At 41.8% G+C, this 26,385-nt stretch overlaps 11 protein-coding genes and 2 long non-coding RNA genes across 14 annotated transcripts in view; 8 read left to right on the top strand and 5 right to left on the bottom strand.

The window, feature by feature from the left end:
- Positions 1 to 420: 420 nt before the first annotated feature.
- On the top strand, positions 421 to 1,548 carry LOC145700592 (uncharacterized). The gene is made up of 4 exons (XM_081777887.1): positions 421 to 887; positions 937 to 1,024; positions 1,067 to 1,141; positions 1,198 to 1,548. Exons 1-4 carry the CDS (start codon positions 657 to 659, stop codon positions 1,458 to 1,460), a joined length of 657 nt encoding a protein of 218 aa, XP_081634013.1. The 5' UTR covers positions 421 to 656; the 3' UTR covers positions 1,461 to 1,548.
- A 60-nt stretch (positions 1,549 to 1,608) lies between these two features.
- Positions 1,609 to 4,374, top strand: LOC145700591 (uncharacterized). The gene is made up of 9 exons (XM_081777885.1): positions 1,609 to 1,845; positions 1,891 to 1,970; positions 2,022 to 2,198; positions 2,249 to 2,436; positions 2,482 to 2,602; positions 2,793 to 2,918; positions 3,030 to 3,241; positions 3,334 to 3,475; positions 3,935 to 4,374. Exons 1-9 carry the CDS (start codon positions 1,727 to 1,729, stop codon positions 4,177 to 4,179), a joined length of 1,410 nt encoding a protein of 469 aa, XP_081634011.1. The 5' UTR covers positions 1,609 to 1,726; the 3' UTR covers positions 4,180 to 4,374.
- LOC145700590 (phosphofurin acidic cluster sorting protein 2-like) lies at positions 4,374 to 6,936 on the top strand. The gene is made up of 8 exons (XM_081777884.1): positions 4,374 to 4,592; positions 4,639 to 5,259; positions 5,302 to 6,014; positions 6,054 to 6,222; positions 6,266 to 6,362; positions 6,402 to 6,525; positions 6,571 to 6,698; positions 6,742 to 6,936. The coding sequence occupies exons 1-8, from the start codon at positions 4,420 to 4,422 to the stop codon at positions 6,811 to 6,813; spliced, it is 2,097 nt and encodes a 698-aa protein (XP_081634010.1). The 5' UTR covers positions 4,374 to 4,419; the 3' UTR covers positions 6,814 to 6,936.
- Positions 6,919 to 7,565, top strand: LOC145700593 (DNA-directed RNA polymerase II subunit RPB11-a-like). Its single transcript, XM_081777888.1, has 4 exons — positions 6,919 to 7,056; positions 7,101 to 7,180; positions 7,227 to 7,350; positions 7,396 to 7,565. Exons 1-4 carry the CDS (start codon positions 6,972 to 6,974, stop codon positions 7,464 to 7,466), a joined length of 360 nt encoding a protein of 119 aa, XP_081634014.1. The 5' UTR covers positions 6,919 to 6,971; the 3' UTR covers positions 7,467 to 7,565.
- Positions 7,566 to 9,300: 1,735 nt separating this feature from the next.
- LOC145699408 (uncharacterized) overlaps positions 9,301 to 26,385 on the bottom strand; it is a 47,005-nt gene continuing 29,920 nt past the window's right edge. The window contains exons 2-5 of one of the 2 annotated variants that reach the window (XM_081776679.1): positions 14,668 to 14,754; positions 14,542 to 14,624; positions 9,562 to 9,686; positions 9,301 to 9,457 (exon numbers count right to left, since the gene is read on the bottom strand). In XM_081776679.1, coding sequence (XP_081632805.1) covers positions 9,383 to 9,457; positions 9,562 to 9,686; positions 14,542 to 14,624; positions 14,668 to 14,753 — 369 coding nt within the window. In that variant the 5' untranslated portion in view covers position 14,754 and the 3' untranslated portion in view covers positions 9,301 to 9,382. Of the gene's footprint in view, positions 9,458 to 9,561; positions 9,687 to 14,165; positions 14,500 to 14,541; positions 14,625 to 14,667; positions 14,779 to 26,385 lie in introns of those variants that run through there. The other variant, XM_081776680.1, reaches the window with a different exon arrangement.
- Positions 11,206 to 11,941, top strand: LOC145699795 (uncharacterized). Its single transcript, XR_014134083.1, has 3 exons — positions 11,206 to 11,545; positions 11,593 to 11,674; positions 11,803 to 11,941. It is a non-coding gene; the product is annotated as an uncharacterized LOC145699795 (long non-coding RNA).
- Positions 13,452 to 14,071, top strand: LOC145700707 (uridine-cytidine kinase-like 1). The gene is made up of 3 exons (XM_081778032.1): positions 13,452 to 13,563; positions 13,629 to 13,794; positions 13,881 to 14,071. The coding sequence occupies exons 1-3, from the start codon at positions 13,543 to 13,545 to the stop codon at positions 14,069 to 14,071; spliced, it is 378 nt and encodes a 125-aa protein (XP_081634158.1). The 5' UTR covers positions 13,452 to 13,542.
- Positions 15,476 to 16,459, bottom strand: LOC145700090 (uncharacterized). The gene is made up of 2 exons (XM_081777349.1): positions 16,006 to 16,459; positions 15,476 to 15,963 (listed from the first exon to the last, which is right to left on the bottom strand). The coding sequence occupies exons 1-2, from the start codon at positions 16,457 to 16,459 to the stop codon at positions 15,704 to 15,706; spliced, it is 714 nt and encodes a 237-aa protein (XP_081633475.1). The 3' UTR covers positions 15,476 to 15,703.
- Positions 16,486 to 18,212, bottom strand: LOC145700091 (transformer-2 protein homolog beta-like). Its single transcript, XM_081777350.1, has 7 exons — positions 18,137 to 18,212; positions 17,652 to 17,721; positions 17,401 to 17,609; positions 17,286 to 17,359; positions 17,118 to 17,245; positions 16,984 to 17,075; positions 16,486 to 16,940 (listed from the first exon to the last, which is right to left on the bottom strand). The coding sequence occupies exons 2-7, from the start codon at positions 17,696 to 17,698 to the stop codon at positions 16,786 to 16,788; spliced, it is 705 nt and encodes a 234-aa protein (XP_081633476.1). The 5' UTR covers positions 17,699 to 17,721; positions 18,137 to 18,212; the 3' UTR covers positions 16,486 to 16,785.
- LOC145700089 (prolyl 4-hydroxylase subunit alpha-2-like) lies at positions 18,213 to 20,253 on the bottom strand. Its single transcript, XM_081777348.1, has 5 exons — positions 20,053 to 20,253; positions 19,078 to 19,963; positions 18,736 to 19,018; positions 18,529 to 18,689; positions 18,213 to 18,484 (listed from the first exon to the last, which is right to left on the bottom strand). Exons 1-5 carry the CDS (start codon positions 20,189 to 20,191, stop codon positions 18,385 to 18,387), a joined length of 1,569 nt encoding a protein of 522 aa, XP_081633474.1. The 5' UTR covers positions 20,192 to 20,253; the 3' UTR covers positions 18,213 to 18,384.
- Positions 20,316 to 20,927, top strand: LOC145700093 (uncharacterized). The gene is made up of 2 exons (XR_014134148.1): positions 20,316 to 20,468; positions 20,549 to 20,927. It is a non-coding gene; the product is annotated as an uncharacterized LOC145700093 (long non-coding RNA).
- Positions 21,089 to 25,484, top strand: LOC145700088 (uncharacterized). Its single transcript, XM_081777347.1, has 7 exons — positions 21,089 to 21,287; positions 21,339 to 21,482; positions 21,532 to 21,723; positions 21,796 to 24,203; positions 24,250 to 24,755; positions 25,146 to 25,162; positions 25,207 to 25,484. The coding sequence occupies exons 1-7, from the start codon at positions 21,216 to 21,218 to the stop codon at positions 25,312 to 25,314; spliced, it is 3,447 nt and encodes a 1,148-aa protein (XP_081633473.1). The 5' UTR covers positions 21,089 to 21,215; the 3' UTR covers positions 25,315 to 25,484.
- On the bottom strand, positions 25,462 to 26,354 carry LOC145700092 (uncharacterized). The gene is made up of 3 exons (XM_081777351.1): positions 26,105 to 26,354; positions 25,877 to 26,063; positions 25,462 to 25,835 (listed from the first exon to the last, which is right to left on the bottom strand). The coding sequence occupies exons 1-3, from the start codon at positions 26,282 to 26,284 to the stop codon at positions 25,549 to 25,551; spliced, it is 654 nt and encodes a 217-aa protein (XP_081633477.1). The 5' UTR covers positions 26,285 to 26,354; the 3' UTR covers positions 25,462 to 25,548.

The raw sequence follows: 26,385 nt of genomic DNA, 5'->3' as shown, positions 1-26,385 counted from the left end.
TTAAAAATCAAAAAATGATCACAATGGCATCATTTGGGCCCAATGATGATGGAAAATTACTTATTTTTGAAAAAGCGGCTAATTTTTGGGTTGATTTCAGGTTCCAAAAATAGCGAATTTAGACAAAAAGCGGCCAAATTTTGGGTGGCCAATTTTTGAGTTAACTTTGTAATTGAAATGCTTGGATCTTAATTTTCTCAAAAACGGCGTAAGTTGGATACGCGCATTGCAATTAAATGACATTTGAGATTCTGAAATCTCAAGCATTTCGGACCTATCTGAACCAATCACGAGTCTTGCTCTAAGCGCGCGAAGTTTATCTCCGGCCCCTGCGCGGTTCCCAAATTTTGGGATTTGAGATTTTGAGATCTCAGCAATATGGAAAAAAATGACTCGGTTGTTGCAAAATTCTGAGATGATGCAAAATTTTGACATAGAAATGAGTCAAAAATTTATTTCAGATTTTTGCTGATTTCAAATTCTCCAACACAACAGCGTTGGAGAGTCACCGCCGAGAATATGCCTTTCTAGATTTGAAGTCAAACCACGCATATACTTTCTTGATTCTAATTGGCCATTTGTTTTCTTCGATCCAGTGATCTGCGGACAATTCTTCATTTTCAAAATATTCGCTCTCGCTTTTAAATTTTGAAAAAATGAAGAACAAGGCGAAAAAGAGCACGCACCAGAAGAACAAGGTGTCGAAGATTCTTCGCGGGGCCGTGACTAAGCGCGAAAGTCTCAACAAAAAACGACGACTTTCAAGAGCTTCGAAAGACGCCGAGGAGGAGCGTGAAAGAGAGTCAATCGACGAAGAGTCGGAAGATGATCAAGATGTTCAGAAGGCGGCGCAGGAGTTTGATGAATCAGCCGAGTGGGAACTCGAGGTAATTTTATTTAAAAAATATCAAATTTAAAATTGATTTATTTATTTAGCAACTCGGCGGGTTGAGCCTGTCCTGGGGAAAGCGAAAAGTTCGCAACGATGACGGAGTAATGAAAGCCCAGTACTACTTGAAGCCAGGTAAAAATCACACTAAAACTGAGCCAAAAATATTTTTTCAAGACGAGGAGCACCGAATCTGGGTCAAATGGACTGTGGCCTACAACGATGGGCTCCGCTGGTCGGCTGAGAAACAGGGTAAGATTCAAAGCGCCCTCCTTATTTGATTACATGCATTTACTTTATTTTTTAAGAAAACTTGGTTAACGTGAAGAAGGAGAATATCAAGAAGGCACTTCAGGACAAGATGATCTCCCCATATCCAAACGTCCACGAGGGTCCAGATTCGGGGTGGCGAGAGCGAAAGGCGATCTGCCAGAAGCTCGGCTACGTTCCCTGGAAACCAAACAACCGAAAGAAGAGTGCCAAGTACAAATTCTTCAACGCCGAGATGCCTGTAACTCAATCCGAGGTCGACGACACAGACGAGGAGACTGACGACGATACCACCGACTAAAACTAGAGCCCTTTTCCCCTGCCACTGCAAATTAGTAACCGTTTCTGAAAGAAAGTTCAAATTTATTGGAATAAATGTCATTTTTAGCCTCCCCAAATCTTCCTCTTCGAAAAAAGCAGATTTCTGATCGATCCTCATAATTCAGATCATCTCGAGAAAGAGCGCGCGTTTTTCCTCCAATCAGCTCCGCTTGTAAAAAAACTTTCGCTTTTTTCCAGACTCACGCGAATTCACTTTCGTCGGAAAGAGAAGTCCCTTTTGAAAGAATGGGAGATCGTCGAGGACAATTTCGAATTTTCGTCGGAAACACGCAGCAGGTTTCTTATTCTGACATCAGAGAGAAGTTTTCGGAGTTTGGAAAAGTTGCTGAAGTCGATTTGAAAGGGTAAAGTCATGGGAAAAGGGTTGGTTCTTTCATGTTTCTCTCTAGTTCTTATGGATTTGTGGGCTTCGACACGGAAGAAGCAGCTCTCCTCGCTGTTGAAAAGATGGACAATGCTGAATTCAAAGGTGAGAGCTTACTGGATCCCTGGAAGGGCTATAATTTCCCAAACCCTTCAGGAAGGCAGCTAAATGTCGAAATGTCGCTTGGAAAGCCCCGTGGAAGTAACAACTCAGGAGGAAACAACCGCGAGAATCGAAATTTCGATCGTGATCGAAGCAACAATGGAACTGTCAAGCTTCATGTCGCCGGAGTTGGAATGAATCCCGATGTCGACAGAGTCAAGAAAATATTCGGTGAGCAAGTTCTTTCTCACATTTTAAAGAATTTGTAATTTTTCTTTCAGAGGAGTACGGAAAGGTCCATGAAGTCCACTCGATTCAAAATCGCGATATTGTTTTCGTCCACATCGATGAAAAAGCCCCAGAACTTGCGATGGTCGGTTTGAATGGCCAAGATTATGATGGAAGAAAATTGAAGATTGAGTATGGAACGCTTCAGGATAAACCGCACTATGATAAGCGCGCTCCTAAGGTACTGAAAATGTTGATTGAAGACAGGTTTTAAAGTTTTTTGTAGGCAAAGCTTCACGTCGCTAATTTGCCTGATTGCTCTTTGGATCACTCTGAAATCTTGCGGAAAAAGTTTGATTTGTATGGATCTGTTGAAGAAGCGGAAATGATCAAGTCGAAGCATATCGGTACAGTCCATCTTTTTCTTCCCTTTTAGGTCTTCTCTTCTTCGAGAAAAATAGGATTCCATGTTGAACTCGCTCTTAGAAGTTCGCATTTCAGGCCATTTCTTCTTGATTTGGAACCCTTGAGATTCGGAAAATCTTGGAATCTTTGATATCCACTAAAATCTCATTTTGCTAATCCAATCTTCCTTAGCTTTTATCCGAATCGACGAGCGTTATGCCCAGCGTGCTATCAATGCTATCAATAACTCGTACTTCTTCGGCAAGACTATCAAAGTCCAGTTTTCCAAACACAATCAAGGCGGTCAGGATCGTCAGGATCGAGTTTCACAGTCCCTCCTTTTCCCTATTTGAGTCCATTTCAAAGCTCATCTGATTTTCGAGCTTCGATGGTTCCCCTTCTTCGCGCATTTTTGAACTCGTAATCAGGGTCCCGGTATGATGGGAAATCTTCCAATGGGTCTTGCCGGTGTTAATGATTTTGGCGGTGGTTTTGGCGGTCCTCCCCCACCAATTCGCCCCGCCGGCCCGCCTCGGTTTTGTTACGATGATTTCTCGCAGCTCTCCGGGCAGCGGCCAAATGTCCGTCTCGTTCGTCCCAACGATATTGACGGGCTTATCGTTCGTCGAAAAAGACTCGAGGTACCAAAGTTCAATTTCTCTTCGTTCTCTTCTGAGCGAGTTGTAATCGAATTACACTTGTTTAACCGCCATCCGATTTTAAACCGCTTTAGACCATTCATCCTTATGAGCGTCAGTTGCTTTCCTACCCAGCTGAGTCTCGAGATCTTCCTCCTCCTCCACCAGAGTTCTTGCGTCTTATCAGAGATAGAGCTGAAATCAAATCGCAAATTCTTCTCCATCAGGCTGAATTAGGAATGGTTCGAAAATCAGAAATATTTACTCTAAATTGGACCGTTTAACTTGTCTAGTGGAAGGCCACGCTGGGACCCACTTTAAGGGACCCCGCCGACCGAGTTAAGTAAACGCTTCCAGGAAATCTCAATAAGTAGGCCTTGTCAAAGAAAGCCCGGGCTTTTCAATGATGGTAGTCTCGAAGTGTCAATCCGAAGATTTCGAGTACTTATGTACACTTGAAAGCGGGCGCCCAAGATTCAGCAATAACTCGGCGTAGCCGAAAGATATGAGAATTTTAAAAAGTCTATGAGAAAGAGAATAAAAAGTTTAGTTGGTATGTAAAATTTCATTAAAATCGAATGAAAAGATCCTGATGAAAAGTTGCAAGGAAAAAGAGCGTGACACGCGCGCGCGGCTCGGTCGGCGGGGTCCCTTAAAAGTAGGCAATAATAAATAACGATTTTTGAACAAAAAAAGACGGAAAACTGACCCTTCTGAGTAAAGACGACGACGAGTATGGCTTCGGCGGTTCCACGCGATCTCGATCTCCGATCGTTCCTTACTCTCGAGGCAAAGGCGACTCCCAGGGCTACGATTACGGCCGCTCTTCCTATCGCTCCAGCCCGCCAAAGTCTCGATACGCCAACACTGAGGGAGGCTACAACACCGGTGTCTCAGGAATTTCCTACGGCGGCAATGGCTCCTTTGAATCGCGATACTAGTTTCCAATTATTTCAACTGCCTTTACTCTGACCATCTTCGCTGACCGATCGTCTCGATCTTCTTAGATTTTCATGCCCCAGTTATCATCGATTCAAAGTCGTCTTCTCTCTTTAATTCTTTCTCTTAAAATTAAAATTGTCCGAAAAATTGATTGCTTATTCTTGTTTCTCACTAATAAATGGAATATTTGTCAATTTATAGATGTTTTCTTTTCAGAGAAAAATGCAACATCGTAGAATATGAGTCGGACTTTTGCACAACGCGCAGGGGACTTTTTGTCAAACCCATCGGTCCCAAGAAGCTGCTGCATTCAAATATCTCGTCTCACTCTTGCCAAGCCTCTTGAGAAGCGGGACAGCCTCTCCTTCTTCATAACTTTACAGGCGAACAGCAGAAGACCTCAAGCAAGAGGGTAAAAATCGAAACGTTCTTTTGATGATTTTGAACTCAAATTTAAGGGATGAAATCTGCATTTCTTCTTTGGAGAAAGAGTTCGCCCAGAACATGAGTTTCGAGTACCAGCATTTCACGAAAAACCGCTCAAACATTCTCTATATTTCGCTGCAGAAAAAGCGGAGATACAGAACTGCAGCTGTGCCTGGTTACAAAACACTCGCGCGAGGACAAATAAACTTGGACGAAATTATTCAGCTTCCACCTTCAAAAAGCTTTTCAATCAAACTTTTCAAATCAGACAGCATTTCGAGGGACATAAAGCACCATGAGATCGGCGAGTTGGAGATATCAGAAGTCTCTTCGATTCCAACTGAAGACGACCACGGAAACTTCCCACAATCGGATTCTTCCGACGACGAAGAAGCAAATCCGAACGATAGAAAGATGAAAAACTCTTTCTCCATGGCATCAAGGGTCAAATCAGCTGTTTTGAGCAAACTGCTCGAACGCGTCATCAAAAAGAACCCCCATATCAATCCAGAAGATATTGACATGGACCAAGTCGAAACGATGGATCTATCTGAGCTGCAGTTGTACGATGATTTGGACGATCTTGGTGTTAGTTCGGACGAAGAGGAAATCTTTGCCGATAGTGTGAGCATTGCCTCGACCCCAAGACCAAGGTAAAAACTAAAACCATCAACTGGTCCTCATTTGAATTCAAGTCTCCAGCCATATTTTGACAGCGCTTCACAATGCTCCCTCCATGCTCGAAACTCAATTGGCGCCTATTCATCAGGCCGAAGAAGCGGTAGCAATAAATCAGCCATGCCAAGGCTTATCGAAGAGAATCAACGAACAAAATCCGAGAGCTCAACTACTCAAGATGATTTCCCAGAAACCAGCGAAAAGCCTCCATCGCGAGCGCGCGGGTCAATCACGTGCGACAAGAATCCAGAAAAACTAAAGAAGATAAAACAAAGTCTCAGCGAAGCAGTAGAAAACTTGAAACCAACACTCGTTATTGTCCAATCTCAAGCTACAGAAAGTTTAATCGATAAATTGTCAACAATCAATTCCTCCTTCATAATCATCGACGTCGCGCCGGATCAACTCCAACTTCTCCTCGAAACTTTCCTCCAAGTCCTCCTCGAAAGCGATCCCGATAATCTTCCAGAAGACCCGTTAAAGTTCTGCGTCCACGGAACCTCCCCAGATATCAACTTCGTAGTCAAGTTTTATTTCGAAAAAATCTCGAAAAAGATGAACGAAAACTTTATCTCCTTCTTTTTCATCCCTCTCGACGAAGTGGGAAAAAGCCATCTCTGTAAGAAGATAGGCGAGACATGTGGGACCTTCAAGAAACTGTTTCTTGATAGCGAGTTAGAGTCCAATGACTTGAACCGGATTTCTGAGAAGTTATCGTCAATTCAACTGGGTAGGAAACCCGATAAAATTCGCTTAAAAATAATTATAGACGCGAATCACGTTGCACATCTTCCTGTATCCGAAGCAATGCTATCTTTATCGGATGTCCAATCAGATGGGCATCAAGTCATTCCCTTCTGTGTTGAACTTGCTGTCCTTGAAACCGAAGACGATTCCGAGTCTGATGATGGTCGATTTACCTTGAGTCCGACTTCTAGGTAGAGAAAAAAAGTGTTATTAACGAAACTACATCTGTTTTAGCCCTTATACATCAAATGCTAATGGATACGGCGGGATACAATCTTCTGAAAAGCTCAACGTCGTTGTTGAGTACTGGCTTTCTGATGACGAAAAACAGGTTGGCTTGCGCATTCATACTGTACTAACCAAATTTTAGACAAAGCACAGCATCAAAGAGACGCTGAAAATACTCGAATTCCACCCGATGAAATCATCGATATTAATGAAGTTCATTTCCCGGCGGCGAACGCGTCCTAATCTCCCGGGATTGAAGAAAAAAGGTAACTACTTTTCCCATCATTGTAAATCATTGAATACTTTATTAGATAATGACGCGAGTGTCCGCGAGCGTCGAGAAATTGCATCGCGCGTCGTCTTCAAGCCTAGGGAAAAGTCAGTTACAGCGCGAGTTTCCATCGATGGCCAGGAGTTCGAAAATATTTCATTTTTCCAGGTCAATAGAAATTTTTCAATAGTTTTTAACATAAAATGTTCAGATCAAGCCCACTCAAAGCAGATTTTTACCAATCGCAGTCTTCACTAATTCCCAAGATCATTCTTCATTTTAAACGATTTCTCTATTTCTCTACCTGTTATTCCAAGTTCCAAGTGTTCAGAAACACTCGCTCGTTTATCCATCTTATCTTTTCGTTTTTGCAGTATTCAGCTGAAGAAACTATCTCCCATTCAAACTTCAATAATTTAATTTTCAAGAAAGTGAAGAAAAATGAATGCTCCTCCTCGATTCGAATCGTTTATGCTTTATGATGGAGAGAAGAAGATCGAAGTCAAGAAGGAAGTTAATGTTCCCGGTAATAGAAACTTGGCTGTCTGTAACCTTGAGATTTTAATTTAGACGCGTGCCTGTTCACATTGAACAAAGAGGATCACACTTTGGGGAATATTCTCAAAACTCAGCTTCTTCGAGATCCCAAGGTAGCACTTGCTGGATTAGTTCGTTGATTAGCCGAAATATTGCTAGGTTCTTTTCGCCGGCTACAAAAACCCTCATCCTCTTGAGAACAAAGTAATCATCAGGGTACAAACCACGAAGGATTACACTCCTCAAGATGCTTTCACAAATGCGATTACTGATCTTCTTTCTGGTAAATTTTCATTTTCAAATTATTTCAATCAATTTTGTTCATTAGAACTGTCACTGCTAGAGGAACGATTTCTTGTGCAAATGAAAGAGTACAAAGAGGGCAATGCTGACTTTTGAGACTGTATTTGACTAGTACTGTAAACTGCCTTTTTACTGCCCTTTGTTTGATGATAATCTCTTCGTTGATTTCAGAGGAGAAAAGTAATAAAAATGGAGCTAAGGTGGACTTTCAATTTAATCTGCCAAGGGTGCACCTTAATTTCCACCTGATTGTCCCAATCTAGTACTTTAACACCTTTTAGAATCCTCTCGACGAGATATTTTTATTTATCGAGCAAAAAATTAAAAACTAGAATCGTTTGGAACTTATAGGGACTTGAATAATGCATTAGAAATCACAAAAACCGATAAAAATCCGATAAAAAGTCCGAAATTCAAAAATCGGCTTCCATATGGGAAAAGAGCAGCTAAAGACGATTCTAAAAGGTATGATACTTGGGGGTCTAATGGAAACTTTTTCCGAAATCGAAAAGCAAATCTGGCAGATTAAATTGAAAGTCCACCTAAGTGCTCAAAACGAAAAAGAAAATATTCTGGTCGCCCGACTGCGTAACATTCGAGAGATGCAGGCAGAGTTGTTGCAGTAGTCATTCTGTCGTCATTGAGTATTCATTTGTTGAAAAGAAAAATTCATATCAACTCGGACTGAAAGGTCGCAGAGGCAGAATTGAAGTCAAGCAAATTATCCGTCCATAGACAGCAGCCAAATAGGAACTCGTCTATCATCCTTTCTACAGTACTTAATTCTTACAGTAGCTTGAGTTTAGTAAAAATTGATGAAGGCGATTTTCAGCAGCGTTTTCTTCAAGTCTTCTGTTTCGAGTGAAACAGCAAGGTTGAAAAAAGAACTGAAAGCCGCCAAGGCGGAATTTAAAGAACTAGCGAAAGGAACTCACTTTGAAAATGAAAAATTAGACATTTGATTGTCTCACACCAGGGCTGCACAATTGGCAAAAAAATTTGGATTTTTCCAACCAACTGCCAATCCAATCCAACCCAAATTTTGCCAATCCAACCAAATTCCAATCCAATTCCAATTCCAATTGGAATTTGACTGTCCAATTGGAAAACTCTTGCCAATTGGAAGCAAGATTCCAATTGCCGATTGGTCCGCGAAAAAAATCGGATTCTAATTGGAAAACTCAGTTTTTTTAATGAGTTCATTTAAAATAATCCTTTAAAATTTACAAACGAGGGAATTTTTAAAGCAAATCGGCATCGGGCATTCGGGGAAAAAGCGTTCGGCCGAGCATTCGGAGCTTTAGCTTAAGCCCCTAAAATTTGGCCGGGCAAGAGCGGGCATTTCGGACATTTGGGCAATATGGGCACTTTCGGGCAATTCGGCGCTTTCGGGCAGTTTGGCAAGCCCTCGCCGAAGAAAATTCCTAAATTTCGCTAATTTTTGCATTCTTTACAACTATTTTTGCCCTCTTGCTCCTCTAACTGAATCAATAGTCCCTCGAAACTTATTTTTCTAGCCCTTATCTATCGAAAATCCCACCATCAGTCCAATTCTTTTGACTTAAAGATCGAAAATTATTGCCCAACTGGTCGTTTGAGCCACTGATTCAAGCATAATCTGGCATTTCCGCATGGAAAGAGGTGCTTCGATCCAATCATTTTGCCAATTTACCAATTGGCGACCAGGTGCCAATTGGACCCCCATTTTCCAATTGGAAGGGCTGTCCAATTGGACAGACCCTGATTTTCCCGCCTTTTTTCCAACCAATTTACCAATCCAATCCAATTGGAATTGGAAACCAATTGGATTCCAATCCAATTGTGCAGCCCTGCTCACACGCTGCCCAAAATTGATGAAGGAATAAATCAGACAACTGATAATATTAACAGTTTTATTTCTTTCTTTTCTGAGCTACAGATAGGAGTAGCTTTTAGTTTTTTTTCTGATGAGTTGCTAATATTTTGCACAAAGCAGGTGTTCGTCAGTAAAAGTTCAGCAAGTTACAGTTGTTTTATTGACAGTGAAGGTTAGGGAGTTTCTTAAGCATCAATTCCTTACTGTTCCATTTTCCATTTGAACTGACATTCTTGGGCTATCGAAACGGATTTTAAATAAACTAATTAGGTATAACTTCTGTTTGATCAATTAAGAATTGAGGTGAAGATACTGCTGATTAAATTTTTAAAAAACCATTTCCTTTCTGTGAATGATGCACCAGGGGAAGGAGTGGGAGGCTCGATTACAATTTTCGGCGCTGCATATTCTGATTTGTACTTTCTTTCTCTCAAGGAGCGTATCGGCAGCCAACTGCTCATCTGAATAAATTACATTTCTAATAATAATGTAACGAGGTTCAAATTCACATTGCGTCAAAACTTCTGCATACATATATATTCATCTACTAATAGCAGCAATCGATCAGAAACTAATGATGAACTAGCAAGTGTGGATTTGCGAGAATGATGCCTGATTAGAAATTGATCTCCAGACCTCTTCTTTTCGGCAAAAATCAGTTAACGGCCACGATTATTAAGTGTTTAAAATTTAAATTCTAAATCAAGCTCGACAATAGCTAATTGAATAGAGATCGAGTAGTCCAGATAAACGGACGCTAATAGAAAGGATGAGAATTAATATTTAAAATTTCCATTCCACTTTATCGATTTTGATTTATGTATTACTGCGGACACTAGCCCATGGGCCATGGCTCCTCAAAAATTTATGACGTTGGATGGCCAAAATGCGGTCGTTTTTTGTCTTATTGTTTTCTAGTCCGACAATAATAAGTTCGAAATGAATGAGTTGACGAGTGTTTTGCTACCTTTGTTCCATTGGGTCTTGCGCAGCAGTTTCCCATGATTTTTGTGATAACTTGTATCTTCGTTGTTTTCAAAACAGACTCTCTCTTTGCGCGTTAATTCTTCTTAACTGCGATTTTTCAGTTGTCTGCTTTTCTGCCAATTTGACCCTCTTCTTGAATGCGTCAATAAAAATCAATGATCCGACGTTTCAGCTTCTGTCGATCATAAATTCAGGGCTTTTGATTTTTCCGATTTTCGAATATGCGCCGACTCCAAGGGCAAGTTAAACGTCGAAGAATGAAAGATACGTTATTTTCGGTGCCACTGGCAGTGATCTAATCCCTTTTTTCGCTCACGCACGTGCTCAATTAACGCCTCTCTTTTTCGCTGAATGACAAAAGGAAGAAACAATTTGGAGCGGATAGCCCGGGCGGGGAAAGTTAAAGTCTCGCGCAAGAGTAGTAAGAGTGTGCCCAAGGACACACACCCAGCCACATGTCGCTGACGGGCGCCGCGCATCATCGAACTCTCCCCGGCAGCAGTGTGTTCGCCCCTCGTGGGCGATAATTCAGCCCAAGTTGAACCACACTCACAAGTCTCCAGCCCCTCACATCTCAAGAAAACAGTCAATCATTGCACTGTCGATACCGCCATCGGCGTCAAGGCGTATCCTTGTCACTGCTAATGAGCAATTACTTTGGAGCGCGGCTGAATTAACTCTAATGAACCCGAATTGTCAATTCATAAATATAAACTTGCCGACAAAATATCATTTCATGCTTCGACAAAGATGATGATTTGCAAAAAAAAATCCATTAATATTTCTGTGTTTTAGGTCAAAGTTGCCGAAAAATCATAAAAACTTCAATTTTGATAACGATCATAAGTAGTAAGGTGTCTTCAAGCATCTCTGAGATGACAACTAAAAGCTCTTACAACTGAACAGTAGCTCAATTTTCAAGCTCAATCGAGATTACCCGCTCCAGTGATTGATAATGCCCACAGTTATTAACGATCCTGGCTAAGTTCCTATAAGATCCCTTACATAAATAACAGCGGAAAGAGAAAATTTCGCCATCGAATAATTTAAAAGAGCTTGACTAAAGAATATCGATCTGAATCTACTCAACGCTATTGGAGAAAAAACGCTAGGAGAAAAATCTAATTCGAAATTTGATAGAAAAGGAGCGGTTTATGTTCGATTCCAGATAAAAGAGATCAAACAATCAGCATATAGAAAATGTTCTGAAGTGATCTGAAAGAAGTTAGGGAGGAGGGGGACGCTGTTGGCAGATATTTACGGAATCCACCTGCCCTGAGGACGCGCTCAAATACGCCTAGAATTTGTTTTCACTTCCAACAGATCTATCAGGGTTCGAATAAGTTTTCTTTTTTGCTCCTGATGTCAAAACCGCTTCAGATCGGGCGGCGGAAGAGCTCCGTAAAAGAAGAGCACCTCGAGTCAATGGCAAACCAGTCCAATAGCGGCTCATTGAATCAAGGCAAGGTTCATTTTATTTATCTTTTTTTACGGTAGACAAATTTCATGTTTTGATGACGATTCAAGATTTCCGTTCAAAGAATACGTGATTATTAGTAACAAAAGAGTAAAAAATGAGCGCTTTTCAAGCTGAAATGATGATGAAAACGAACATTGTTCGGAGAAAAAGCTTGGTTCAGAATTCTATCCCGCCGATTATCTCGTCTAACTCGCAAAGAAGGGAGCTCTATACAAAAGGGAAGCCACTGTGGTTCAATATTGATGGAGAATCAAGATTGGTTGCAAACATGAAAATACTACAGAGCGGTCCTACGATAACGACTTCTCTCTCAAAGCGCTCTTATTGGTTCATAAAACAAGCATTAAAGGCTTTAATTTAAAGCTAAATCAATCAGAGCGCATTATACCTATGCTTGGAGTAGGTCGTTATCGACAGGAAGCGATGTAGAATCACAAAAAAATTGTTGGAACCAGAGTTAGCGATTGCTATGTAATTGGTGTTGCTGGAGGATCTGCTTCTGGAAAGACTTCTGTTAGCCGTCAGATAATAGGCACGGTCGATAGTTCTTTGAGAGAAGGTGCTATCCCAGCGGACCGCAAGCTGCGGTAATTTTCAACTCGTCGGACATTAAGTCCGTTGCTAATCGACCCTATTAAAGAGGGAATCAATATCCCGTATGTTGTCCTCCTCTCAATGGATAATTTCTTCAAGGGTGTCGTTACCGAAGTGGACAAAGGCCGGTTTTCACTTAAAAAGTTCATTTTAGTGAGATTCAAAAAATATCGACTAAAATGCTCGACTGCCAAACAGAAAGTCTCATTTTGTAAACCAAAGAAAAGCTGCTGCAGCAATCGGTGATTACAACTTCGATTGCCCCGATGCAATTGATTGGGATTTGTTCCTAGAAACAATCAACAGATTAAAACAGGGCAAAGCCACAAAAGTGCCTCATTACTCTTTCATCGAACACCGCCGGATCGAATCCAAAACTCAAACGGTTTACGGCTTGGGATTCATAATGCTAAAGAGCTGAGCCGGGTTTAGTCTTTATTATAAATCCTTCGCTAAGTGCCAGTGTTGTCCTCATTGATGGCATTTTCACATTGCACAACAGTAAAGTCCTGGAGTTACTCGACCTGAAAGTTTTCGTCAATACAGATTCGGACATTCGACTCGCTAGAAGATTGATGCGCGATTTAACTGAACGTGGCCGACAATTGCCAGATGTTCTTCATCAATATGATAAATTTGTCAAGCCAGGCTAGTGCTTTGTTTCATTATCAATATTACTTCTTTTATACAGGCTTTGACAAGTATATTGGCCCAACGATACTTAACGCTGACGTAGTTATCCCTCGAGGACGGGAAAATAAAATCGCCATCAATCTCATTATTCAGGTATTCCCAGAACTCGCGACTCAATCATATAAAAACTTCTCAAAAACTACTTTCAGCATATAAAACGCCAACTAGAAGCCAGACACATCAAAACTAGTTACGATGAGCTCGTGAGCATGACAAGCGCCCACAAGCCTTCCAACCTATACGTTTTGCCCGTCAACAATCAAATCATAGCAATCCAAACATTGTTGAGAAACGAAGAAACGACGAGGGATGATTTTATTTTCTACGCAGAGCGGCTTATGCGATTGACATTCGAGTATGCGCTTAATTTTCTGCCACATAGGGAAGTTGAAATAACTCTCGAACCGAGGGATAGTACGGAGAAGATTCCCTATCAAGGAAAAAGATTCGCCGGTCAGGAAAGTTTTGAAAAATACCAGCTTAGATGTTAATCGATTCAAGAAAGGCTTAGAAAACTTACAAAGGGCCTTTGTGGCATTTCAATTCTTAGAGCTGGAGAAACCATGGAAAAAGCTCTTATGAAGGTATCATTTCAAGATAGCTACCATTTGCATCTGAATGAAAGAAAACTTTTTTAACATCACTTTAGGTGACAAAAGACATCAGAATAGGAAAGATTCTAATTCAAAATGACGAGTTCGGCTCGCCCTGTCTCCACTACTGCCGAGTTCCGCAAAGCTCGCGGAAAAACTTTGTCATTTTAATGGATGCAACGATCAGTACTGGTCATGCTGCTATGATGGCAATCAGGAACCGCTCTCATTTCGATAATTTCAATAATTTGGTCACGGAATAATCAAGTAGGACTCAATAAAAGATCGGGTTTTCAGAGTTTTGCTAGATCACGACTTTCAAGAAGAAAATATTTTATTAGTATCGTTGCTTATGGCCAACTGTGGTGCACAAGCGATAAGCTACGCCTTCCCTAAAGTAAAAATCATCACTGCTACCCTCGACCCAGAATACGACGCTGAAAGCGGACGAATCATTCCTGGCTTCGGAAATTTCGGAGACCGCTATTTTGGAACTTAGACTACTTTTCAAAACAAAAAATATTGCTGCTCAACATTCTGATTCGACGAAAAAACGATTGAATATCGCATTTATGCGATTTCGTTCATTTCTTTAAAGAATTTTAGTTTTATTTATCGCAGTGACATGTCTATTCAAAGAAAAAAAAATGAAAAAAAGTCGAAGAAAATCTGTAAAACGGGGCTACAGAAAGTTACGAGCAGGAAAAATTTGAAATAATGGATGGTAAAGGGAGTAAAGTAAGAAAATAGAACATTCAGAAATTCGATATTCTGGGAGCATTTGCCGGTTGTTTCAACATCTACGAGGGAGGGCAGTCGACAGTAGGAGCAAAAATTACAAAGAAAAAACGAAAGATCTTTTTGACGGTTATAGTCAGGACGAATCTGATTTCATCGTCAGTTTTGAAATATCGAATGGGACAAAGTCTAAAACCCGCATTATTTGGGCTTGAAAATGGCGTTTTCTACCTTTGCTGATGTTTTCGTTGTCTTCTCTTGGATCGTAGAACACTGCTCGGTAGGGTTTCCCAGCGAACCGCGTCTTGATTTGTCTGAAAAAGAAATATCTCCCAGGATCGAGGAGGACTTCTGTACCTGATGCCCATGACATGATTATTGACCGCTTCCCACTTGTTGCTGACGAAGTCAATATTCTGTGCATGTGATTCCGATCGAGACATTCTTTTTACCGTCTAAAAGGAAATTTTCGTCAATTTCATCAAGGGTTATCCCGCTCGATTCCCAAGACATTCCTCAAAGGAAGTAATTTTCTAGCGTTTGTACCACACATTTCATTTTCCTTCTTGATTGATTTATCAGATCTTGGCAGGATATTACTGTTCCATGCTGATCACGAGAAATCAATTACGTTTTGCTCAAAGGGGAGATCTTTATCGAGCAGTCACAGCTGCCGGAGTTCCAAAGCTGAGAATCAGCTGCGGCCACTATCGGGCGCCGGAAATTGAACAGCTATAAAACCGGACAAATCTCAGTCCTTACTCATAAATCAATAAAAATGTTGAACTTACTAAGCTGTTTCCTCCCTACTACGACCCGAAAAAGAGCAAGAACAAGCTCCCTAGAAGAGCTCGACGCGAAATCCGACTTTGGAACCTTCATCCCAATCGCTTATCCTTCAAAGCAAAGGTTTTGCCGCTTTGCAAAGAAGAATATCCCTATCAGAAGAGATCGAAAAAATATCAAGAAACGCAACATTTCTACAACTTCGATCCCGCGAGCTCAGCAAATCAGCCGCCAAAGACGATCTGAAATTTTCAAATTGCGAGATCGAAGAATCATCCCCAAGACCAACAATCAAATCATCGTCCCTGTTACGAAGACAGAAAACCGTTACAAAACTTACATCTAATGAAATGTACGACTGAAAAGCAAAAAAAATAAATTATAAAAAAGCAAAAATCTGTATTGGGTGTTGAAAATGAAAATATCTGTTTTGGCAATGAAAGAGAAAAATGAGTTTTACATAAGGGGTTTTAGACAAACACAGGACTCCATTTGAATAAATCCATAAAAGTTTGAAGAAATCGGTTTAATTGCTTCATTTTCGCGTTTTCTATTCTTGGATAAGACTGGCTTTCAAAGGAAAAGAACCTAATTTTATTAATTTTAGCTAGTTTTTGCGATCAAATCCATTCCTGGAAGCAACTGGTACTAATGATCGGCCACTCTCATCTGAAATCTTCAGATAATCATCTTTTCCCTTTACTTTGTATTCCAAATGCCAGTTGTGCTGCTCCGGTAAATCTCTCAGCAAAGCAAGGGTTGACAACAAACGAGTGAAATGATAACTCGCTTCAGCGTAGACATTTCTGATTTCTTCCTCCCCTTGGATCTTTTTCAGAAATATTTGGTAGTACTTCTCCATTTCATCTAAGTTAAAGAAGTTATTTTTAGTTTGAAAAGGGCTCTTACGAGATCTGGCGTGCTGAAAGAAGCTGCTTGTTTGCCCTTCCAGATCTTTTGGATCCTTGAGATCAAAGCAGAGCCGTTCTATTTCCATCCCATCAGATGTCGAAATGACGCAGTGAACTCCCCGCAATTGTCCATTTTGAATGAGTTCTTCCGCAGGTTTCAATGCTTGGTTGACGTAGTCCCGCACTTCTGGCGAAATACATTCTTTAACGATCACGCTTTTACAAAGATCAACAAAAAGTGAGGGTTTTAACTGCTTTTCCTTGATTTCTGACCTTTTCCTGAATCTGCGGACGCTTCGAAACAGCTCCTCTGCGTAAATGCTTCTGTAATAGAGGTACAAATAAAGTGATAGCTCCATGATTTCTAACGATGAGCGAGTTGCTCGTTCGAGGAACTTTTTCTTTTGCTCTCTGCGTGTCTGCGCATCACCGCTGTAAGAAACTGGATCCATTCTACAGTAAAAATCCGACGGTAATCCTCATGGACTCAATTTTATTGAAATTTTAAATGGCTGTGTAAGTTCGTAAAAGGAAAAATAGAGCTGTAATTACTGTAACTACGCTTTAATGCTCGCCAACTTCAGTAAAAGTAACTTTCAAACATCAGTACTGACAGGATGATCCTACTGTTTACTTGCTATTCAGGGTTAAAATAATTGAGCGAGACAGGAGACTTGAGGGTGTTTTTGGGATTTAGTTTGATGCGACAGGAGTTCAGAATAATGATTAGCCTAAAAGATCAAGAATTAACAAGAAGGGCAATGGACAAAATCGTGTTTTAGCGAGAGCGGGATCGGCTTCGTCGGGAAGAGTAGTAAGGGGATGGCGATCGGCGGCGGTAAGGCGAGGGAGACCGTCTTCGCTCCCGAGATCGGCTTCGGCTGTAGCGAGATCGGCGAGAGTAGCGGTCACGGCTGCGGGATCGTCGGTAACCTAATAAAGAATGAGTAACGAAAAAAAAGAAGGCGTTATTTACCTCGTCGATCGCCTCTGCCACCCTTCGATCCCATGTAGCAACCAGGAGTAGGGCTGTGAGCTCGCTTGGTGATACTGTAATCGATTCGGATTCTAAACGAAGTTAAGAAGGGAAAGTGAAAGAAAGACTCGTACTCATGACCGCTGATGTCCATGCCTGTGGCATCTTTCTTGGCGTAGATCGCGTCTTCAATATTTTCGAAAGTGACGAAGCCGAAGCCTCGGGATTCTTCTCGCTTCTGGTCGTAAACGAGTTTGCAACTCTAGAAAAAGGAGGAATGACATTGAAAAAAGAACTTTTACCTCGAGTTTTCCATATCGCTCGAAGGTTCGTCGGAACTCGTCTTCAGTTGTTCTTCGGCCAAGGTTGAAAACACCTTTGAAAATGATGAGAAAAAGTATGGTAGTGGGAGTTTACCTAAGCATCGAGATTTGTTGGGATCGTTTCGATCGCCAAAGTGTCGCTGCTTTCGGTACTTGGATGGAGAAGCAGATCGGCTTCGTCGAGATCCGCGGTGCGATCCCCGGGAGTCACTTCGAGATCTTCTTCGTCGATCAGGGGATCGGCTTCGTCGCCCCGATCGAGATCTGCTTCTGCGACCTCGCGAGTACGAGCGGGAACGTCTTCTATGATTTTAGTAAGGAAAATAATTGACTACGAAGTTTTACCTGCTGTCGGAATCGTGGCTTAGCGAACGTTCTCTGGAGCCACCCATGATTCTTGCTGCTTGATTTATTCCTAAATCTTTATCTTCTTAAACGTAATTGTGCAAAATGGCCATGTAAAAAGTATTTTTCTTTTTCGTCTTCCGGACCTCACTCTTTCAATTTTCATGTTTCTAGTTTCTTTAGCTTTCTTCATTTTCTGGGTTTCTCACTCAGTCAATCAAAAATTCATGTTTTCTGTATTCTCAAAAGATGACTTTGCGATTTCTGCGCTTCTTCGGCGGCTTTTTCTATTTCTTATTTTTCTAGTTCTGGTTTCTGTTTTCTCACTGTTTTTCATAGCTTCTGGGGACTCACGAGGACTCTCTCTCTCTTTTTCGCTATGAAAATTAACTGTTAAAAGAAGAATGGTCGAACAAACGACAACACAAATTGATAACTAACAGTGATGTTCATGACATGAGGAGGGTGCATGCAATTTTACCTACCGAGTTTTATCGATGAGTTCGGGAAGAATTTACGGATTTCTCTGTCTAAAAGTAGAAAATGAAGGATTGGGACTAATATGGCTTGAAGAAATTATGTTGTTGAAGCAAAGATAAGGCAAGATATCAAGTTGTGTAAGTCAGTAGAGGGAAAGTAGACATGTGTAACAGATTGTAAGTTGCTTGGTTTGGAAGATAGGTCAATAAGGGTTTCAAAGATTGCGATTTAAATATTCTAAAACTTGGTCTTTTTATAGGAAAAGATTGTCAGCTTCCTCGTCGAGGCGGCATCGTCGATTCCATTCGTTGCCGAATTCATGGATCCATTTATTCGAGACCCACTTGTTGCCCCTGTTAAATCATTGTTTAATCTGCTCGTAAAACCCTGAGTGTACCTTAAAACGGGACAAGCGGCGTGCCGGGTTCTTTCATCGCCAGAGCCATTTGGCAATAAATTGTACCAGAAAACCGCCGAGCCCTTGATCGATCGAATATGGAGACCGAGCTCTGTGAAGACTGTTCCTCCGCCTTGTTCGACTGTCGTCAAATATGAAAGCTAAATTTCAGTTAGCGATTGTTGTTTTCAATCAAGAAAAACATACCCAAGTAGCGATTCGCCGGTTGTTGTAAATGTCCCATTCTCGTCGAGAATAGTCAAAATGCGGCTCGTATTGTCCGCCAATACCGTAGTTTGACATTTGCAGCTGCTCGGCGTACTCCAAATCGAGCCCTGTCAGTCGCGAAATACGTCGATTATAAGTGGCGACGATCTTGGAGTCTTCGTCTTTGAGCCAAGCTGATTTCGAAACACGGTAGTCGGCATTGACGAGTTTATGTGTTGCTGGATCGAATACAGTCGCTCGCGCGAGTTTTTCTTCTCCAAGACTGAATTTTCAGTGTTTGAAATCGAGGTTGAAACGAAGTGTAAAAAGGAGATAATTTACCGTTCGAGGGCATCAATTTCATCTTCGTAAAGAATTTCATAGAAACGAACAACATAAGGCTTCTTGGCGATTTCCTCCACTTTCCATGGCCCCAATCGAGAGAAGAAGTCATTTTCATGACCTTTGAAAAAGTAACATGAAAGTTCATCATCGTTGTTGTCTCGGAGGATGTTTTCGTTATCATAGCCCAACTGGCAAAGTTCTTCGTATCTTTGTCTTTCTTCTGGGTTATAATGGCTGGGTCGCTCGAGATAATCGTTTGGAAAGCTGTCAAAGTCTGAAATTTTGCTCTGGTAATATCGCCAGTTGCTTTCGATTCGTTCTGGCTCGCTGTGATCGTTTCGTTTTAAAATTTCTTCCGTCAGGGCCAGCGCGCGCGGCGTGTTTCCACTATGCGAGGAGCAGAAGGCTTCGTAGTCGAGTAAGTCACTGTATTTCGGGAAAACAGTATTGTCCGGCTGGGGGATAAGCGCTCTCGCTGCTCGCATCCACTTTGTACAGTGATAGTACTCCTGTTTGTTGTAAAGCGCGTTACCAATTTTGAAACTATCTTCGAACGAGAGCTGCGGAGCGTTTCTGGTGGCATTCCCCGTCGCAAAATGAATTGGTTCGATTTGGTAGACGTCGGAAAGGCGGGACAACGCTTGAGCAGCCCCAGTGATTTCGTCGTGGTTGAGCAGCAATTCTTCGAACTCGGGAGGATTTTCGGGGTTCTCCAGGAGGCGGTTGATATCTACCCATTCTTTCGTGAAACGACGGATCAGGCGATATTGATTGACTGGATGGGAAAGGTGGTCTTGGTAGGAGGATGACCCGCGTTCTGATTGTATTGTCGAAATCACAGTTTTGAGCTTGTCCAGTCGATGGATTTCCGAAGAAAGATAATCTAAAAGCGAAAATTGAAGAGTAAGAATCCTATTTTGACTTTCAAATCTTTTTTGTTGAATAAAAAATACATTTGAAGTCTCATTTTACCTGAAATTTCTTCGATTAAAATCTCCTCTTCTTCCATTAATTTCTCCATGTGAGCGAAAGAAGAGAAGAACTCATCCTTTGCTCTCGCCAGATTTACGAAAAGAAAACACAACAATTTCATCACTCGATAAACTATCATTTTCTCATCGAAAAATCTCGTTCAAAAAAAGGAAAAAAATGCGCCTTGAAGAAAAACTGGCGTGGGCGTTTTTCACAAATGACGCGCCGTGTGGGAAGATGACGTAGGCGCCTGAAAGTAGCCAGCGGCGATTGAAATCGGATGAATCATTGATTGAAGAGGGTCTTGTGATCTTTTAGCGCCTTTGAGAAGTCAAGAAACACGACGGGTTCAGAATTCAGAAAATATAGAGATAGAAAGAATGAAGATCTTTGCTGCCCTTGTTGGTCTTCTTCAGGTAAAATCAAAGTCTAAGTTGATTTTTGTAGAAAAATTAAGATTCTTCGCCTTTGAATGTTTTATCGAATTAATTTTTAGGCCTCTCCTATGCTTATCGGCCAAAGCCGAGGATCTCACGCTCCTGGCTATCTGGACCTTCCATACCTCGACGAATGCACTGGAACTAAAGACTACGGCACTTGGCAAGGAATTTGCGTCCCAGCTACTCCACCTGCAGCTTGCACCACTGAGAAACACTTGCGAACTCATCGACTTCTTTCTAGCGAAGGTCACTACAACATTCCTTCTTGCTAAAAACGAAGAAGAAGAAATCCGAAGTCCTTTTTCCAACTCAGTCTACCTGTTTCTAAGTCAACTAACTGTTCAATAACACTGTAAAACAGCCGTTCCAAAAGTAAAACTGATGTTTTTCGAAGTTCCAGTATTGAAAATTCCTTTCGATTTCTTGTTTAACTTTCAATAAACTAATTACTCATTCAAAATAAAGACACTCAATCTTCCTGGCATGAATTCATAAACGACTCACTATCCATCAGATTTGTCACTTTTTGACGAGTACTTTTTTAATCGAGGCCTTCAACGGCTTCATTAAAAATAATTGAGCTAATTGTTGCTGTTCTTTTCAGAAAAGCGAGAGATGACGCGAAAGGTCATATATTTGGAGAGACAATAAATCGGGCGAAAGCAACAACACCTTTTTTCTAAAACTAGGAGTCTAAGTTATGAGTAGTGCAAAAAGAGAAGAATGACGGATAGTATTTGGCTGCGTGACTTATTGGTCTCTGTCCGCTTGGAAAACTACTTTCTCAAGTTCAAGGTAAAATTGGCTTTTCAAAAGAATCAATAAAAAACTAAAAAACTCATTCAGGATGCGGATATCACTCTTCCGGAACATTTCGACCATGTAACTCCAAATTTCTTGAGCTCGATTGGATTATCTGAACCTGCTCAAAGACGGCTTCTTGCAGCGGTGAAAAAAGAAAAGAAACGGAATAAGAAACATCTGAAACAGGTCCCACTAGAAGCCAGCTGAAATTATTGTTTTAAATGTCATTTTTCAGTATGGAAAGAATCTACCAACACTGAATTACCACAGCAACTCTGTTAAAACCATCGACCAGAGAGGCGCCTTGATTAACCCATCCTCCTTAGCGGAAGGAAAGAAACTCGGAGATGGAACTTTTGGAATCGTCGTCGAGGGCGTATGGACTTCCCCAGGCGGCAAAATCGATGTCGCTATTAAAACGCTCAAGGTACTTTTCCGAATTCCTTGAATTCCTATCTTTGGTGAATCGTCAAGAAGAATTTAATTATTTTTCGATTAGCTCGGCGATGAAGCGGACAAGAACGCAATTTACGACTTTTTCGAAGAAATCAGTGTCATGGCGGAGCTGGACCATCGTTATCTCCTCCCTCTTTACGGAATCGTCCTTTCCCAACCGCTGAAGATGGTGATGAAACTCGCGCCAGGAGGATCTCTCCAAACCCGACTGAGAAAGCAGCGTGATTTCAGCGTCCTCCGATTGTGTGAGTTTTCCGTTCAAATTGCAAAAGGCATGGATTATTTGGCCTCAAAGAAGTTTGTCCATCGCGATCTTGCGTTGCGCAACATTTTGATTTACAACCAAAATGAAGTCAAGGTCGGCGATTTTGGATTAATGAGAAGAGTGAATGAAAACGGGGAATATCTTATGTCGGAAGATCGCAAAATCCCAATCGCTTGGAGCTCCCTTGAATCGCTGACGAAGAGAACGTTTTCGGAGAAATCCGATGTCTGGTCCTTTGGAGTGACTGTATGGGAAATGTTCAACTACGGTCTCTCCCCTTGGTCTGGCGTAAAGGCGGTCGAAATTGTCCGAAAACTGAAAATTGGCGAGCGACTCGCCGAGCCAGGAAAAATCACTAGTGATTTTTGGGTGGTTGCTCAGAAATGCTGGTTGAGCGATGCGCGACTACGGCCTAGTTTCAGCGATCTTTACAAGATTCTGAGCGAGCTAATGCCAAAAGAAGCAGAAGTAAACGCTCAATGCAGCGATCCTAATCGATTGAAGGTCAACGCTGGTGATACTGTTCACATTATCAAGACTCGCGAAGGAATCGCTCTTGCTCAGAATTCTTCGAGCCTCGCCATCGGTCCTATTTCTATGACGCTCCTGGGACCAGTTGGGACCAAAGGGAGCAAAGCAGGATCCTTGGGGCGAGCGCGAGTCAGCAAAAGCGACATTTCAGCGCCAGTCCCGGACAGTTTCATCCATGCAGCTCACGGAGATGGAAAGGGAGGAACATCGTGGGGCAAAGCGGATCAAATTGACCCGAGCATATTGGAGAATCCGATTGTTCCAAAGAAAACTGTCTCCAAACGGCGGCCACCACCAAGGCCCGTTAGTGGCCCAGTTTCGGTAAAACAACCCGAGCCGAATCAAAATCAAGTGAATCCTACGGCGCAGGGGATGGATCTTCTCGGCTCTCTCTCCGAGGAGCTAGCGGAAAGACCTGTTTATAAAGAACAACCAACTCCGAAAGCGCCACCGAAATCATTCCAGGATATGCATAGAGAAATAGGAAGGCAAATCAGAGCATCAAGCAATAAAGTAGCTCCTCAGCCTGAAATCACCAGGACCTACGATTCATTCGAATCTTCGTCTGACGATGAAAACAAGCAACCTCGAATTTACTCTTCAGAGAGGGTCGACAGTTTTGAATCTGATGCCTCTTTCTATAGAGGATCGAGTATCGACGTAACGAGAAGTGGCAGCAGAATGGCGCAAAATCAAAATTACTACAATGAGGTTTATTCATCGCAAAACCTCACAGAAACCAACTCAAGAGAAAGCGCAAGCAACTATAACGAAGTCTACCAAGTAACTCCAGAAACGGACGAAGATAGTGACGAAATGGATGCGCTTGGAAAAGAGCTAGAATTGATCAACAGAGCATCAAACTTGACCATTACCGATGGAGGGCAAATGACACGAGATATTTTCAACCACAATCCAGAGTTTCTGCAGAATGGTAATCAAAATATCGTTGGAAGCAACCACTTTCCTGTTGATTTCTCATTGTCATTCCCAACTGCTGATTCAGCATTAGTTCCCATTCAAAAGCCTGATTCATCGAATCACTTTCCTGTGTCCTTTCCAGTGTTGACCCCTTCCATTCGACCCCTCAATCCCATCACTGAAAATCGATCGATCACGCCTCAACCGATACGACCTTCATATCCCGCAATAGCAGAAAGAAGTAAAACTCCGGAGCCTCAGTCTCCCACAAAACAGCCAAACTGGTTGAATTCAGATACGAATCCCTTCGCGCCAAAGTATTCTCCCAGAAACGAGGAAAAATCAATGAAGCCAGAAATAAACCTCGAGGATGCGTTTAGCTGGTTCAATAAAAAGAACACAAAGCCTGATTCTGAGCCAGTTACAATACCAGTCGAAGAAGTACGAAAAGAGAGTCCTGGAGAAACAATCAACGAAGAATCGTCTCCACTGAAACTTCCGTTAGAGATCGTAAAAACAAAGAATCCACAAAATGTCAGAAATGACAATTTAACTCGTGATTGGGTTGATTTCTCCTCGCCAACGCAAGATAAAGTCCCAAGCTTTCCACCACCAGAGACAGAGTCAAGGGAAGAAATCTCCGAAGAAAAAATCATTCCTTCAAAGCCGCCACGAAATTTCCCTGTCAAAAATAATCAAGAAACAAACTCAACTATCATTTCACCGAGAGAAGCGTAAGTTTTCCTTACATTAGATCAAGCACCTACAATTTTATTCTAGAACGCTGGAGAGAAAAGCTCAATCAAGCATGAACACTTTTCCATCTCATCGCCTCGACCTTGAAAACCAAGAAAAGCGATCGTCGCTTCCAAAAAGAGCCAACTCAATGATCAGCCCACAGAAAACAGCTCAAGTAATTCCACCCTCCCGTCAGACATCAATAGGAATTCCCAATCAAAAAGCCAAAGAAAATGAGAAATCCATCAATAACGACATGTCGAAACTAGCATTTATGTCAGCCTCTGATGCAGTTAGTGCATTAAGACAGAAATACCAGCCAGTTTCCGCCTTCGCAACTTCCGAAGTGAAAGAAAACTCACAACCGAAGAGCATTCCCGAAAGGGAGGAAGAAAGGGATATCTTTGCTAGAGGACGAAAGCGAGAATCAATCACTGAGCAAAAAGCGATGAGGCTGAAAATCGACAGTGTTGCAGCAAAGTGCCCATTTACCAGCGAAGCTGCTATCAAACAAGCCCTAGAACGGACAAATATGGACACCCTTAAGGGGGTAGAAACAGCTTTCTCGATTTTGGACTGCAGCTACATAAAAGAAAACCTGAGATTTATTTATGTTCACGAAATCTCCTTATAAATGCTCCTAGAAAAAGGGTTGAGCTTCACAAAAACATGAATGAAATATATTTAACTATCAAGGGACTCGAGATATACGTGTTTAAAAATTTGCGAAAATCGAGAATTTCGGAGAGTTGAGCTGCTTTTGAGCCCGCTTACTCAAAAACTTGATGACTAAAACAAATTTCGAGAGAGATGTTCCTAGATCTAAGATGTATCTATCTAAACCTGAAGAGAAAATTTGAAAATGTAAGATTCTCTTGTCTGAAGCGCCGGTCAAAAATCGCCTTTTTCGGAAAAAAGCTGTTTCTACCCCCTTAAGGCAATTAAACAATTAAAGGTAGGTTTCTTCCGTCATTTTTCTACAACTACAGACTCATTTAGACTCAACGACTATATCAAGTCTTTCCCGAAAACATCTGCCAAAAAGCACTTCAGCGAGCAAACTTCGATCCGGATTATGCTCTTAAAATTCTTCAAAAACATGCATAGTGTCTTTAAAATTCCTGTACATATATCCTGCATTTTCGACTTTATCATGACCATTATTACTATTGAAAAAATCTCCGAGCTTCCATTAACACCACTCCTTGTTCACTAAGTTTTTCCTATCTTCAAAGTACTAATAAACTATCAAAGTTGCGAGAATTTCGAAAGTGTATTAATAAAGAATGTGACGGCAGGAATAAGAAACTAACTGATAATAGTGGAAGGGATGATCGCGATTTACTGAAAGTATGAGGGCGATTTTTGATTCTGGGCAGGGCTGCTCTGGTGGAAAACATTGTCGCTAGTTGGTTCACTTTCTGGCGTTGTGAGCTCAGTAATTCCAACGATGGGGCCAGAGTTGGACTCACTTTCTGGCGTTGAGACGTCACTGATTCCAAAGAGGGGGGCCGAGTTGGACTCATCTTCCATCGACGATGATTCTTGCGACGACGCAAAAAGGTCCGCAGTGTTGATCTCAGAACTCGACACAGAGCTATTAGGTGGAGCGGAGAGGCCGGTAGGCTCTAAAAATCTTGAAAACGGGGTAAAATCGAGGGAAAATTACCTTGAGGGCTGCTACTATCAGACCATCTCGCAGGCGCTGGGGGCCAGTCAACGTCGGTTGACGCTGGTCGTGGAGTCGAGCAAGCAGTTAGCGACCTGCCGGTTTCAAACTCCGACTCGTCCAATGGTCCATAGAAGACGAAGATTTCCTCCGGGTCTTCGGCTGGTCGCGCAATTTCAGAAATGTCCTTTACGAATATTTATTTTCTTTATTAGTCGAATATTTTACCATGTCAAAGGCAAATTGATTGGAGAGTTTCTTCTTTCTAACGTTTCCGCTCGGTTCGTTGCTCTTATCTGGGCTCTCTGTAGTCTCTAGTGGTCTCGCTTCATCCGCTTCTTCCAATCCCCAGTCCTCAATCAAAGTCGGTTGCCAGCTAAACTGGCGCTCCTTCAACTTGCTAGCCATCGTGAAAGTGGAATAATAGGTGCTCTTTCGGTGAAGTGACAAAACTACGGAGTGATGCGTATTGTGATGTGGTTTCGCGCTCCGGCTAAGATTTCAATCGC

The sequence above is a fragment of the Oikopleura dioica genome, chromosome 2, assembly GCF_907165135.1.
Source record: "Oikopleura dioica chromosome 2, OKI2018_I68_1.0, whole genome shotgun sequence".
Classification (NCBI taxonomy): Eukaryota; Metazoa; Chordata; class Appendicularia; order Copelata; family Oikopleuridae; genus Oikopleura; species Oikopleura dioica.
Note: the sequence above shows the minus strand (reverse complement) of the source record. Positions and strands in the feature narration are given on the sequence as shown.

Bases quoted from the DNA above. Each gene is read 5' to 3' on its own strand.
- LOC145700592 (XM_081777887.1), top strand. From the start codon at position 657: ATGAAGAACAAGGCGAAAAAGAGCACGCACCAGAAGAACAAGGTGTCG. The intron at 1,025-1,066 runs GTAAAAATCACA...TATTTTTTCAAG, and splicing joins CCAGTACTACTTGAAGCCAG to ACGAGGAGCACCGAATCTGG. The intron at 1,142-1,197 runs GTAAGATTCAAA...TTATTTTTTAAG, and splicing joins CTGGTCGGCTGAGAAACAGG to AAAACTTGGTTAACGTGAAG.
- LOC145700591 (XM_081777885.1), top strand. From the start codon at position 1,727: ATGGGAGATCGTCGAGGACAATTTCGAATTTTCGTCGGAAACACGCAG. The intron at 2,199-2,248 runs GTGAGCAAGTTC...TTTTTCTTTCAG, and splicing joins CAGAGTCAAGAAAATATTCG to AGGAGTACGGAAAGGTCCAT. The intron at 2,603-2,792 runs GTACAGTCCATC...AATCTTCCTTAG, and splicing joins GATCAAGTCGAAGCATATCG to CTTTTATCCGAATCGACGAG.
- LOC145700590 (XM_081777884.1), top strand. From the start codon at position 4,420: ATGAGTCGGACTTTTGCACAACGCGCAGGGGACTTTTTGTCAAACCCA. The intron at 6,223-6,265 runs GTAGAGAAAAAA...CATCTGTTTTAG, and splicing joins ACCTTGAGTCCGACTTCTAG to CCCTTATACATCAAATGCTA. The intron at 6,363-6,401 runs GTTGGCTTGCGC...ACCAAATTTTAG, and splicing joins TTTCTGATGACGAAAAACAG to ACAAAGCACAGCATCAAAGA.
- LOC145700593 (XM_081777888.1), top strand. From the start codon at position 6,972: ATGAATGCTCCTCCTCGATTCGAATCGTTTATGCTTTATGATGGAGAG. The intron at 7,181-7,226 runs GTAGCACTTGCT...AAATATTGCTAG, and splicing joins AGCTTCTTCGAGATCCCAAG to GTTCTTTTCGCCGGCTACAA. The intron at 7,351-7,395 runs GTAAATTTTCAT...TTTGTTCATTAG, and splicing joins GATTACTGATCTTCTTTCTG to AACTGTCACTGCTAGAGGAA.
- LOC145700707 (XM_081778032.1), top strand. From the start codon at position 13,543: ATGGAAAAAGCTCTTATGAAG. The intron at 13,564-13,628 runs GTATCATTTCAA...ACATCACTTTAG, and splicing joins TGGAAAAAGCTCTTATGAAG to GTGACAAAAGACATCAGAAT. The intron at 13,795-13,880 runs GCTCTCATTTCG...GAGTTTTGCTAG, and splicing joins TATGATGGCAATCAGGAACC to ATCACGACTTTCAAGAAGAA.
- LOC145700090 (XM_081777349.1), bottom strand. From the start codon at position 16,459: ATGGATCCAGTTTCTTACAGCGGTGATGCGCAGACACGCAGAGAGCAA. The intron at 15,964-16,005 runs GTAAGAGCCCTT...TCTTTAACTTAG, and splicing joins CTTTCAGCACGCCAGATCTC to ATGAAATGGAGAAGTACTAC.
- LOC145700091 (XM_081777350.1), bottom strand. From the start codon at position 17,698: ATGGGTGGCTCCAGAGAACGTTCGCTAAGCCACGATTCCGACAGCAG. The intron at 17,076-17,117 runs GTACGAGTCTTT...AACTTCGTTTAG, and splicing joins ATGGACATCAGCGGTCATGA to AATCCGAATCGATTACAGTA. The intron at 16,941-16,983 runs GTAAATAACGCC...ATTCTTTATTAG, and splicing joins TGGCAGAGGCGATCGACGAG to GTTACCGACGATCCCGCAGC.
- LOC145700089 (XM_081777348.1), bottom strand. From the start codon at position 20,191: ATGATAGTTTATCGAGTGATGAAATTGTTGTGTTTTCTTTTCGTAAAT. The intron at 19,964-20,052 runs GTAAAATGAGAC...TTTCGCTTTTAG, and splicing joins TTTAATCGAAGAAATTTCAG to ATTATCTTTCTTCGGAAATC. The intron at 18,690-18,735 runs GTATGTTTTTCT...ACTGAAATTTAG, and splicing joins ACCGGCGAATCGCTACTTGG to CTTTCATATTTGACGACAGT.
- LOC145700088 (XM_081777347.1), top strand. From the start codon at position 21,216: ATGACGGATAGTATTTGGCTGCGTGACTTATTGGTCTCTGTCCGCTTG. The intron at 21,288-21,338 runs GTAAAATTGGCT...AAACTCATTCAG, and splicing joins ACTACTTTCTCAAGTTCAAG to GATGCGGATATCACTCTTCC. The intron at 24,204-24,249 runs GTAAGTTTTCCT...ATTTTATTCTAG, and splicing joins ATCATTTCACCGAGAGAAGC to AACGCTGGAGAGAAAAGCTC.
- LOC145700092 (XM_081777351.1), bottom strand. From the start codon at position 26,284: ATGGCTAGCAAGTTGAAGGAGCGCCAGTTTAGCTGGCAACCGACTTTG. The intron at 26,064-26,104 runs GTAAAATATTCG...ATATTCGTAAAG, and splicing joins ATCAATTTGCCTTTGACATG to GACATTTCTGAAATTGCGCG. The intron at 25,836-25,876 runs GTAATTTTCCCT...CAAGATTTTTAG, and splicing joins TGATAGTAGCAGCCCTCAAG to AGCCTACCGGCCTCTCCGCT.